Source organism: Siniperca chuatsi, linkage group LG9 (genome assembly GCF_020085105.1).
Source record: "Siniperca chuatsi isolate FFG_IHB_CAS linkage group LG9, ASM2008510v1, whole genome shotgun sequence".
NCBI classification, from domain to species: Eukaryota; Metazoa; Chordata; class Actinopteri; order Centrarchiformes; family Sinipercidae; genus Siniperca; species Siniperca chuatsi.
In genome coordinates, this window is record NC_058050.1 from 13,629,022 (window position 1) to 13,641,916 (window position 12,895).

The window sequence follows — 12,895 nt, forward strand, 5'->3', positions numbered from 1 at the left end:
CCTCACACCACCTTTCTTTCCAGGGCTGCCTGAGCCTAATGTAGTCATTATTCTCTGAATAATCTTCCCACTCTAAAAGCTAGAGGGTCATGCCTTCTCCTATGTGATCTCTGCTTCTTTCTGTTTTTCCTTTCTTGTAACTTATCCTTCAGTAAATGTCCATTTTGTTTCTTCCCCTCTAGGCCACTGTAGTAGCCTAACCTCTAATCCCCATCCACAAAGTCAAACACACAGGAGTCAGATATGAAGATGGGGAGGGAAGAAAGAACATGGCAGGTAGGGGGAAGGAGTTTAAGAAGGAAGTGTAGCCAGGTAGACATAAATTGGAATGAACATATAGAAGCTTGCTGCTCATTCTGGATATTGCAACATCCTTACTGGGCGTCATACTGAGAGTCGGGTGCCTGACGATAAAAGAAATATAACAACTGATTTGGATGATGAGGGTGGAGGAAATGCAGCAAATATAGAGGTGTACAGGACTCAAAATGCAAGAGGGAGGGAGAGGAGGGAAGAGCGTGGAAGGCAGGGAGGGATGGATGGGGGAAGAGTAAACAAAGTAAACAGGAGTGCAGGATGGAGAGAGGAGGTGGTTGCCGTGGTGACTAAGAGAAACCAGAAAGCTCCAGGAGGAAACGACCTGTTTCTCCTTCATTTTGTCTATTTTCATCTCTGACACACATAAAGAAAACATATGTGCAGCTAGCACACAGCACACACACACACACACACGCACACACCTATGCATAAATCCACACAATGCAAACACACACAAATGTACACATGCATGCACACACAGGCAAACTCTTCGACTGTCTTCCTCTCTCATGTTATCTTCCTCTTTCCCTCTCTCTGTACCTCTCCTCTGCAGTGAATGAGCTGACCTGACAGTGCTCCTCCTCTTCACTGAGTGCTGTGAGTCTCTCTGAATTATTTAAAAGCTGGGACCCCCACAAGTGCTTGTCTTCCCCTAACACCCCCTCACGCTCTCCCTCTCTTCTTTCCTCTGTCCCTTCCTTTCTTGCTGTCATTCTGTCTTCTGGTGGATGCAATTACTTCTTGTGCTTCTGTCATATCTTGGTAACAATTTGATTAACAACATACAAATCTGATTTATGAATCACGGACTGATTAATAGTGTAAGACAAAGTATAAGAAATGATTACTTACAGTGCTGGAACATACATTTCCACAAGTATGGTACTTAAGAACAATTTTGAGGCACTTGTACTGTATGTGACTACTTTAGTACATTTTAGAGGACTATATTGTACTTTTAGTAGTTTTGTAGTTACTTTGCAGATTAAGATTTTACATACAAAACATATATATCATCTTATAAAATCTGATGTACTGTTATGGATTAAGCAGTCCAATGGTATAAAAGTAGTAGTAGGTTAGGTCTGCCTCAGTTAGATGCAACATCAAAATGCTTCTTACATGTTAACGCAACAGCAAAAACGATCAATTCATATTCATAACACTGTCATTTTGCTGCATAATACTTAGTACTTTAACTTTTTTGATACTTTTCTGTAGGTATATTTTGCTTGCAATACTTCTGTAATTCTACTTATGTAACATTTTGAGAGCAGCACTTTTATTTGTATTTTTGGTATTGCTGCTATTACTTAAAAAAAGGATCTGAATACTACTGATGCATTATAACATGATGCAGGTGATAGAAAGTATGCGTATCATCACTGCCCTGTGAAAACCATGTATCTCCAAAATGTGTTGAGCTATGAAAAACAGCCCTGTTTTCAACTCTGTGACGATGCAGTTTTGAGATCCTCCAATGGGTTTTTAAATGGTTTATTTAGCTTAAGAAATAGGATAATTTTCTCAACCCATAAAGTAACACATAATCCTTCAGTTTATCTAAAAAATCTAAACTCACTCACTGGACAGCGATGATATATAAGACCAAGAAAACTCAAATAAGGTTTAAGATTGTAGGTTAGACGGTTACCGAATGCAACATTCCCAAAAACAGACTGACAAGCAATGCGAGAATCATGTGTCCAGCACCCCGGGCATCTTGTTTGTTTTGACCTACTTTGTGATTTAATTAAGAGAGCATAGAGGACTAACCTCAACAGATCTCATGGATGGAAGGAGGGGTGATAGTTAGCAGTGTCTGTTGTTGTGTAACATTGCCATTTGTGATACACTGGGTAGCAGAATGGCCAAAATTATGGATGGTTCCTCAACCGGAAAGCCTAGGTTCAGGCTCACGCAAAAGTAAGCATCTGCCATGCTGAAGTGTCTTTGAGCAAGACACGTATTTGTTCAGGAGTCGACCCTGCACTTTAACCCTTTGAGGCGGTGTCATGCAATCAATAAAGCACTGCAGAATCTGCTTTGTGAGCTGACAGTAAGAGGCATGAATTACTTTTCACTTAATTTCTTGCACTGCTCTGACGTTACATGTTGCTGCTCTCCATTCACAAACCAAGCAGGCTATTCTGCTGGGGGAGCTACATTGCTACTATGGCACTATGGCCACAGTTATTCATAGCTCTTTTTATATTGCAGCCTGTCTCTCCTCCCTCTTTCTCTTCCTCTCTCCTCCCTCTCCTCATTCCCCTTAGAGATGGCCCTACCTCACTCTAACTAATCACCATGGCAACCTGGTAATCCCTGAACTGAAAAATTCTGTCTATCTCTCTCGCTCTCTCTCTCTCTCTCTCTCTCTCACACACACACACACACATGACAGGACTGCATGCACATAAATGCACACATGGGTGCACACATGGGCACACTTGCACTCACACACACATCTAAGAGATACTCATGCAAATCTATACACTGGTGTTTACTGGTAAGACATATCTTACTGCAAACACATGCTTCCATGCATCATTGTGAGGATAAAGCTTCTCTGTGTTTTGTGAGAAGCTTCATGTGTGTGTTGGCGAGGATTTAAATACACCACCGTTTGGGTTGTGTGAGTAAATGCTATTTGTGTGTCTAATATTTATGTATGCATTTTGCATGTGTGCTTATGTGTGTGCTCATGTTTGTTTGTACAAACAGGTAAGTGTGTATGCATGCATGGGGTTGCATGTGTGTGTGTAACTGTAATTGATTTCACACTCAGGTCAATGGTTTTACAGCTAGAAGAGAAAAGCACACAGATTCACTCTGGTTAGCTTCTCATCTCTGTTTCGTTGCCTTTTTCTTTGAATCCTGCTTTGACTTTTGCTGCCGGCATGTCTATTAATAACACTGTTTGTCTACAGTTGATATGAATTTTATTTTATTTTCTGAATAAAAGTCTTACATACAGCTCACATCAGTGTGTGGTTGGTGTAAAAAAATCTGACAATATCCAACAATCACTTCATGCACACATCATTTATGCAAAGGTACATTTTAGGGTAAGCAGGTCATTCGCAATAAAGTAAGATATCTTTTTAATCATGACAACCTTATTTAGATTACAGTGAAGGCATGGGAATGGATGATATTCACATTTTTATTTTGCACACTTACACACACTCAAACTATTTTGCTGAAAGGGTAACACTGTAATGTTATCAGACCCCTCCCACTATACTAATTCTAATCATCTAATCAATAAAGCTGATTCTCAGGATAGATCAATAGGCTGATTGACATGTCAAATGGATGAATGAATGTACTCCAATAAGGTGTATTGATCTCACAGACAAAGCCTAACTGGATGGCATGGATGGTGCTAATTGATGATGCCAGCACCTCTTTTTATTTCATGAGGAGATTATAAACCTCTCCACTTACTTCAAATATCTGATTGGTTATAGTAAGTGCATTGCTTTAGGTGCATTGTTTCAGGTATTACACAAATCTATTTGGTTTACATGGTACTGAATATGGTCTGTAGGGACAATGGACAAGACAATGGGGCAAATACACCAGGCTGTGGAAGAAGGGATCCTGTAACTATAAGTGCATTCAATAGAACTTGTGTGTATGTGTGTTTTGTGGATTTTAGTTTTGGAACAATTAGCACTATAACAATGTGATAAGTGGTTATGTAATCTATGACTTTGACCACTAGGTGGCACCTGGAAGCGATACAAACATAGAAACTTATTAAGGTAGTACACAGGACAATCCAAAGCAGCATATCTTTGGGTATGTGTGTATGTATTAACAAGTATATGTGTCTGTGTGCATTTGTGCATAAATGTGTAATACATGTCTCTGTGCGTGTGTAAGTCCCAGTGTGTTTGCATGTTCAGTGTGGCCTGGGCACAGGATGCTGCAGGGTCATGTGCTCTGCTCCAGTGAAAGGCAGCCTGTGTGTGCAGTAGTGGTGGACCAGCTCAGGGATACTGGAGAAGATGCAGCTACTCTGATCCAGGGTGAAGCCCAAGCCCTTAACGCTCTTAGTCTGGGCCACAATGATGTGCACACAACTCTGACTGGTCCTAATGGAACAAGACACACAAAATAAAAATATATATTTTCAGAGGAGACGGGCTTGCAAGTAAAAGACACACAGCAACAGTTACAGTTGAGAGGTATAAGATGCTGAAGAATGGAAATATAAGATAGATGCCGTGACTAAAACATTTGCTCTCTTAACTCCTCAAATGAGGCTGTGCATTTTCTGAGTTCAGTGGATGTGTAAATGGGGTTAATGATGTGGACTCTCAAATGAATGAGCAGCATACAACAAATGTGCACTCAGGCGCATGCACACACATACACACAATTGCACCACAGGATTTCAGCCTTTATCTAAGAGAACCTGTTCCTGGCACGCTCATGGGTAGTATCTACTCTACAAATGACACACATTCTCATGCATTAACGCCTTGGAGGTTGCCAACATAATGCCAGTTACTGTAGCTCCTTAGTAATTCCTAAAAATAGCCAAACACAGGCTCAGTCACTGTTGAAGGTCAGTGGGCACCAACACCTATATATATATATATATATATATATATATATATATATATATATATATATATATATATATATATAAATAAAGCTGAAGAAAAACTGATATTGTGATGCAGCAAAACAAAAGTGGATAAAAAAATAGCAAAATAAACAAATATGTAGATGTTGCATTACATAGCGTGCATGTACCGTGTTAAACAAACACACACACACACACTCGAAAAGAAACACACGTACACGCATCCGTGCACTCACTTCAGAGCGATGGAGTACTTGCTGGTTCCTGATTCGCTGTCTCTCACCAGGAAGCTGGCTTCCCTGCAGCGCTGCAGCTGAGCCTCAGCCTGCTGCCGACTCACACTGCCATGGTACCAGCTTGGAGAGGCGGGGGCGGTGGAATGCAGAGAGAGACAGCAGATCACTGACATATAGCACGATGACATATGGCAATAAGTCAGATGTCAAGTTAATGATAGGTGATGATGGTGAGAGAGGGAAAAAGAGAAAGAGACTGACAGGAGGAACTAACTGCACTGACACCAACAAAGATTTACAGTCATCATAAATCAAACAGACATGTATACTGTGGACTGAATGAGTTAACAATGTCAAAGGTGAACTTGGGAGGGCAAAGAGATAAAAAAAAAAAATGGACAAACATAATGTATCTGGCTATGCAGAGTGTCGAAGGAAGCCTGTTTGGACACAAGGTGGTGCTGACAGTGGATGCAGGTTAGAGCCATATATAAACAGGCTGTATGTGGCCTTGATGCTTGGAGGCAAAACACACTGACATTCAGTCACAACATGAGAGGAACAAATGCTGACATGCTCTGAGCGTGTTCCCCACATGTTCCATCTGGCCATGCTCAATGAGATGAAGAAAGCAGGTTTACAGTTAAAAGGAATCTCCCCTGTCTATTCAAGCCTAATCTCAAGGTTGCACCTCCCTCCAGCGTTTATGTTCAGCACCTTATCATGAGAGTGTCCTCAAGGGCTGCTGCTGGCTTATGCTCTTAGTGATGATAAATGCCAAATTTCACTTAAAAATGTCTCAAGTGCCAACTGTAAAATATATGGGAGATTTTGGCCAAGAAGACTGGCAGCCTCTGCGCTGTATTTGACATTGTGAGTCACCAGATCAGATGTTGAAGGAAATCTGCTTGATTGTTTTACAACTTTTGCTAAATTGATTTTCAGGCAAAACTGAGGAGGGCGCTGTTCTTCCAGAGTTTCTTACAAACACAGATGGTAAGGTAAAAGCCAAAGGAAAAGAAAAAAATATATAAAGTATATGCTTATTCTTTATTCTTCTTAAAGAAAGAAGACAGTGGGGACAGGAAGTGCCATTAACTCTGTATAATTTATGAGAAATGTGGTATACTTTGCTGTATACAGAGCCACTATACCACTCCTTATATGTTAATATTTACCAAATTCTTTGTTATTCATACCTAAGTATATGCAAATTTCCCAATAATATGTTGAAATATATGAAATCTTTACTATAATTGGTATGTTTTCCTAAATTTTTTGGGAGTACAATGATGATGACCTGCTAGGGTCAAAATGTTGCGTGTTTCAGTCCAATTAAGCTATAATCCAATGTGTGGATGCTTTCTTATTTTTCCCTTACTAACATTTATATAAACGTCATATGCAACATTTCCCTCCTCCTACCTATGGCTAAGTATGGTTTCTCCTTCCTTACCTCTGCTTCTCCAGGGGCAGGCTGGGGTCCACTTTGGCTGCCTCCCCATCCAGTGGGGCACTGGGGGAGGTAGGAGACGGAGGGGAAAGTTTGTTTGGACTAGAAGAGGGTGAGAGTGGTGAGAGTTTGAGGGTGGGGAAAGAGGGAGATGGGGGTGTGAGAGGGGAGAGTTTGAGAATAGGAGAGGAGGGAAAGGAGGGAGAAGAGGAGGAGGATGGAGAAGATGGTACGAGTGTTTTATTGTTCCAGTTCTTCAGCCTCAGGGTGTGTTGTTGCTGCTGCTGCTGCTGCTGGCGGCCAGAGGTTGAACCATTCACTTTACTGGGAGAACAATCCACTGCCTCGAACTGAGCTGAAGGAAACAGGAGAGACAATATCAACCTTTCATGATGAAATTCTATCAAAGCATGCCAGAGCTACCAAAGTAAACACATCCCTGGAAATTGATTCAGCAGGATTGTTTTGTTTCCTCTCTAAAGCAAACACAAAATTGTTGTGGCATTACTGTACAAATAAAACTCATGGCATCCTTCCTCCACACCCTAAACCCCCACCCTTCCCATCATCCCTCTCTCCCTTTCTCTACCTGACAGCGCTCTAACAATGTCCTCCTTTCTCCACTCCCAGGGCAGTTCGTACTCTCCAGCGGGACGGACGTCAGACTCTGGCCGTGTGACAGGGATCCACACACCCCCACTGTCACCTTCTAGCCCGCCCTCATATGGTGTGTCGTAGATATTTGGGGGCATTGGCTTTCCCTCTTCTCCCTTCCCCTCTCTCTGGCCTCGGTCCAGCAGAACACACACTTTCAGGAGGTCTTTGGAGCCCTGTCTACGAACCTCTACAGCAGAATGATCTTGTGATTAGTTAACGATGAATGAATTTTCACTTATGTCATAATAGACAAAGCATTGTATCTCCTAAAGGACTCACAGCAGTCATCTGCTCTTCTTAAAACATTTTTTAAAGAAAAGTGTAATGTTTTGAGCTCAAATTGGCTATTTTTTTTTTTAAATTACCATGCATCTAACAAAGAGCCGATTTGGCCTCAAAACATCATAAAGAAGAGGTTTTAAATGAAGCAGGTTGAATCCTTTGGGAAATAGAATTCACTGCTATAGTTTCTTGGACTCAGCACTTGGACAAATTTGTGTGTGTGTGTGTGTGCATGTGTTTTCACACAGATAATAGACAAAGCAGTCGTCAGCATGTTTTTTTAGAAATCAGAAATGAGAAGTGACTACGAGGGGAAGCAGAAGAGCTGTTCCATATAACTGGACCTCTGTAATTGAAAACTGGTCGAGGCTAGTTCTGTGAAACTGACTATACTGACTAAGACTAAGACTAACTGACTAAGATCAAATGATCTGTTATGATAACAGTGGATTTGAGACCTAGTTACAAGGAAACTGTGAAAGGTAATGGGAAGTGAATTGTTACAAAATTTAAATACAAAAGTACCTATCTGAAGTTTATTGATGTTGAATATGTTTAACAACTCCAGGGTTTGAAATAATGGAGCTGTATGAGCATTCCAACTAGAGTTAGTGAACATGCTAACAAAAAAATGCTGTAATATAAATACAGAGACTGGTTTTATATGTGCTTGCCCATACTATACTTGTATAGTATGGGCTAAGTTGAAAGGATAAATCATAGAGTAATTTAGATCCAGACATTTTTTCTTGATAGGTATGTCTTACTCTCTGTGAAATATCAATATTTTTTGCAACTTTATTAGACACATAAGAGATGTGTTTTTTTTAATCATTTGATCATCAATAATTACACCTAAGAACTTAACCTGGGAAACATATTCAAGTGCATTATTAGCTATGATAATGGGATGAAGATGATCTGATAATGTTTTATTTTTAGGTTTGAACATCATATAAGCAGTCTTTTTAACATTAAGGGATGACTTATTGCATTTGAACCTGATATCCATCCTATCTAGAACATTGTTCATATGGGTTATCAATCTATGTTCATCTTTGTCTGTAAGAAAAATATTGGTATCGTCAGCATATAAAATGAAATCATTGATGTATACAAGAAATAGAAGAGGACCTAGTATGGAACCTTGTGGAAAACCACAGTATGTGGCTGTATGAAGAGTTAGTTCCTTTTCAAATGACATATTGTTTCCTGTTAAGCAAGTAACTTTTAAACCAGTTAAGTTCAGTACCAATAACAACTTGAGCTTGAAGCTCATTTAATAATATATTATGATCTATGGTGTCAAAAGCTTTTGACAAATCAATAAATACTCCAACTGTGAATTCTCTGTTGTCTAAAGCTGTAACTATTCGGTCAGATAATTGGACCAAGGCCATGGAGGTAGAGTGCTTTTCACAAAATCCATATTGATTATCATATAGTCATATAGTAACCTGTTATCTTTTAAGTAGTTGACTAATCTATTATACACATTTTTTTCAAGTATATTCACAATACAATATACTAATTCTGTAAAATAAGCATGTATTGAGCTCCATTGGATCAATAATGTAATAGCGAGCCCTTCTATTCTAGTGTAACCTTTCATAACCCAAGTTTACCCTGAAATAATACACCCAGCTGTCAGTTTATTAGGTACAGCTAAAACTAATGCATTCTAATGCAACAGTCCTGCAAAAAAGCCTACCTTTATGAAGGTTATAATGTTTAGTTTTTGTTGAAAGTGTTTTGTTGAGGTGTTGATCCAACTGAATGATCATTTAGGAGGCTGTAGATTTTGGTACTGTATTGCGCTGTATTGTGAGTGTTTTTAATATTGAAGACACCTCTCAGTATAGCACAACACAATTCAACAGCATCAGACAGCCTTCAAAAACCATAAAGTTTAAACAACATCTCCCTAAAGCAGTATAAATTTAAACAGAACATTACAACCTTCATGAAGGAAGAATTTATAACAGGGCTGTTGTATTAGAATGCATTAGCTTTGGTTAGGTGCACATAATAAACTGGCGACTGAGTGTATTTCAAATGGATTTAAAAAAAGATTAACTTCATTAATTTTTTACCTAAATAAGCATGTAGTCAGGAATGCACTTTTTGAAAGCTTCCCAGTACTCATTTGCATAACGTTTCTGTCCCATATCCACAGAGATCAGAATCAGAATTAGCTTTATTGCCAAGTAGGTTTACACATACAAGGAATTTGCTTTGGTATTTTGGTGCAAAAACAAAAACAGATGAGTGATATTTGATGTAAATGTATGTCCCAATCCGCTATCAGGTAGAGCAAGAAACATTACAACAGAAAAAGAAGGATGTCAAAACTGACAATGTTTAAAATATTAAGTGGCATGCATATTTGCGATCTGATCTGTATGTTTTTTTTTTTAGATTTCACTAATACAAAAACTTAATGCATGGTATCCTTAAACAAAGTTTAAGACTAATACTTGAGTTCATTGGGCCGGATTAACAAAATCTGTCTGTCCAGTGTGATTTGCTCTCTAAATTGCGTGTTATGAAGTTATTAATTTTGGGGGGAATTTCACTTGTTGTGTTTCTTTGCTGTCTGACAGGTAGCCTGTGTGTCTGCACTATTGTGTGACCAAACAATGGAGCTACAGGAAGAAAAGGTCAACACAGCCGCTGATTGGCTGGCTGACCAGGCCACTTCCTGACTGCTGGGAAGTGATTGGGCGAGACCAAGGGGGTGACCTGCAGGTTTTGGGAAGAGGTGAGGGGGTCTTTCAATTATCTTCACACATAAAGTATTTTGTGTATGTATCTGGGGGGGCAGCACTGGGCCAACTTCCTATCAAGAGAGAATGGGGCAAAGGAAACAGAGCCAGGAGACAGGAAGTTGGAAGAGGAAGCTGCACCCATTGTCCCTGCACAACACTGTTCCTATGGCAACCGCCAGTAGGGAGGGAAGTCAGCAGAGAGACTGAGGGTCTGGATTGGCTCTAAGTCCCTTTAAAACAGCCCTTTAGCAAGAATGTGACATAGCGTGAGTACAGAGAAACTTAGCATGAATGTGAAAAAGAATGTCCCTTGGCTTGCATATAATTCACTGAGCTTATCAAGATGATGTACAAAGAGTGTTAAGAGGTCAATAAATGTAGTTATGTTGTCAGCAGACAAACTGCAGTCACGTATTTCAAACAAATGATGGTATGATGATACAAGAGACCTGTCAAATCTCAAAAAAGCCTCGACAATATGAAGTTGCATTTTTGAACTGAGTATCTGTGCCATGTACTTGTTTTTCTTGTCTATTTTCCAAATTAAGTGATTCTCTGCTCACTCAATTATATTTTTAATGATGTGGTGTACTCAACTGCTTTCGTAAAGGCATGAATTGACAGTTATGGCACAATCATTAGAAAATGCAGTCTTGGTTTGCTTTGAACATGTTTCCTCTTTAAAGTCAATCTCTGAGAAAACAGTCTGGAGAGCAGCACTCAATCAAAGAAGGATTGTTTTAAATTATGTGCAGTCAAGATGCCTCCCTGGCACTTCCATAATGTAACTGTATTTGCTGTGATAGACGATTACCCTGAGCTCACCTGTGATGATGACCTGGGCATCATAGGGCTCCATGTACCCATCATTCACTCCTGCTCTCTCAGCCTCTCTCTGCTCCTTGGTTTTCTCTGCATCAAAAGGATCTGCGTAGTCCTCCAGGATAATCAGCTGTGAGAAGGAAAAGACTCGTCAGAAAGTACAATGCTGGGCTGCTATACCTATTCAGATGTTACATTTACCTGGAGACAACAGCGCAGGTAGGGGGAGAGGGATCTGATACAGTGTGTGTGTGAGTGAGTGTGCGGTGTCCATAACTGAATGACAAGTAATGGAAGGACAAGCAGAAATACTTGTGCAAAGAGGTCAGTGCATTGTGTTTGCCTGTTTGATCTGACACAATGTAGTGAAACTGCATTGTATTCTTTTGAGAATGATGGAAACTGAATACAGGGTTATGAACTGAGGTGGGGAGGGAAAACACAAAGGAAAGCACTGACTTCATGCCCATAATGAAATTTGTTTTTTGCACTGTACAATATCTTGAATTGTAATCTGCACACTGCTATAACAGCTTCTGTCTGGTTTTGTTGCTTATAAATAAATAGCAGATGAAATATGATGATCAAACAGATGTACATGAGGTTTGCATTAGCTGTGGTTCCATCTCTAGAAGTTACTCACCGTTGTTTTAATGTCAGACCTTCCCTTTTCGTTTTCGGGCTGCTGTTCACTTATCCCGTTGAGTTTGGGGGTCTTGTCGTGTTTATCCACTTTGATCATCCTGCTGATGTATGCTTGCGCCAAACTAGAGGTCCTGACCTGGCGGTTCTCATCTGATGCCCCAGTCTCGACCTTGGAGTTCTTGCGACTTTTTCCAGTTGTGAGACTATCCCAGACTGTCCCAATAGAACCAGCGTTGTTACGACCCAATTCTGTAGCCGAATTTTTCCTGTTTCTCCCTGCCAATAAACCCCCCACTCCCCCATCTTTGCGCTGATTTCCTTTCAGACTGTCACGAGAAAACGAGGGTTTGGGTCGAGTTTGTGGACCAGATTCAGAGGCCGAACGGACCCTTTCATTTCCGTTCTTCAGGTTGATGGGGAAATCTCTGAACCATTTTGCCATGGCTGTCAAGGTAGTAAAAGTTTTCACCGATTTAAATATTAAAAATCTGTTGTCTTACACGTTCTCGCATTAGCTTCCCCACTCGAATTAAATTTGATCCGCGAGCAACAGCTCCAACTTTACGCACAGATATTTTACGCACGACCCGGCTGAAGTTACTGTGGTCTGAAATTACAAGAATCTCATAGTCATCAAATTTAGAGAGTCCACTTCATGGTGTTAAACTGATTTCTAGCGTCTGAAACTCCCTGATAACTTCTGGTGCGTCTTGGAAGTCATTGGCCAGTGACTCTTTGTTTCTGTCACCCTGCACCTGCAGTAACAACTATCCCTGCAGTTTGAAAAGTAGCTTCTGGAGGGCGTAAACTCGAAAGAACTCGAAGTTTTTCTTTGAACCCAGTGAAGATCCCATTCCCGGAGCGTGAGATGGTGCGTCCAGTCTGTAGACCAGATGAAGTGATGAGATGGAGAGGAAAGTTGTGTATGCAGACTGTGGGATGTCGCTGGATTTTGGGGAGGGGCTGTGTGTACGGCACGGGGTAGGAGTTCTACTGTAATCATTTCAATGGATACACAACTGAAGCTTCTGAAAATCTCCAATATTTATCAGTTGTTTGTCTAATGCCAGTAGACCCCTGGCAATAAGAAAAATGTAGAATCCAACATGTGACA

At 40.3% G+C, this 12,895-nt stretch overlaps 1 protein-coding gene across 2 annotated transcripts; it reads right to left on the reverse strand.

Annotated features, from left to right (window-relative positions):
• Positions 1-3,248: 3,248 nt before the first annotated feature.
• On the reverse strand, positions 3,249-12,693 carry she (Src homology 2 domain containing E). Of its 2 annotated transcripts, XM_044209314.1 has the most exons (6): positions 11,780-12,692; positions 11,140-11,266; positions 7,197-7,451; positions 6,611-6,962; positions 5,155-5,274; positions 3,249-4,421 (listed from the first exon to the last, which is right to left on the reverse strand). In XM_044209314.1, the coding sequence occupies exons 1-6, from the start codon at positions 12,221-12,223 to the stop codon at positions 4,229-4,231; spliced, it is 1,491 nt and encodes a 496-aa protein (XP_044065249.1). In that variant the 5' UTR covers positions 12,224-12,692; the 3' UTR covers positions 3,249-4,228. The 2 variants fall into 2 exon arrangements, with proteins under 2 accessions (XP_044065249.1, XP_044065250.1); XM_044209315.1 differs by lacking the exon at positions 7,197-7,451 and having other exon boundaries at positions 11,780-12,693.
• Positions 12,694-12,895: the final 202 nt, after the last annotated feature.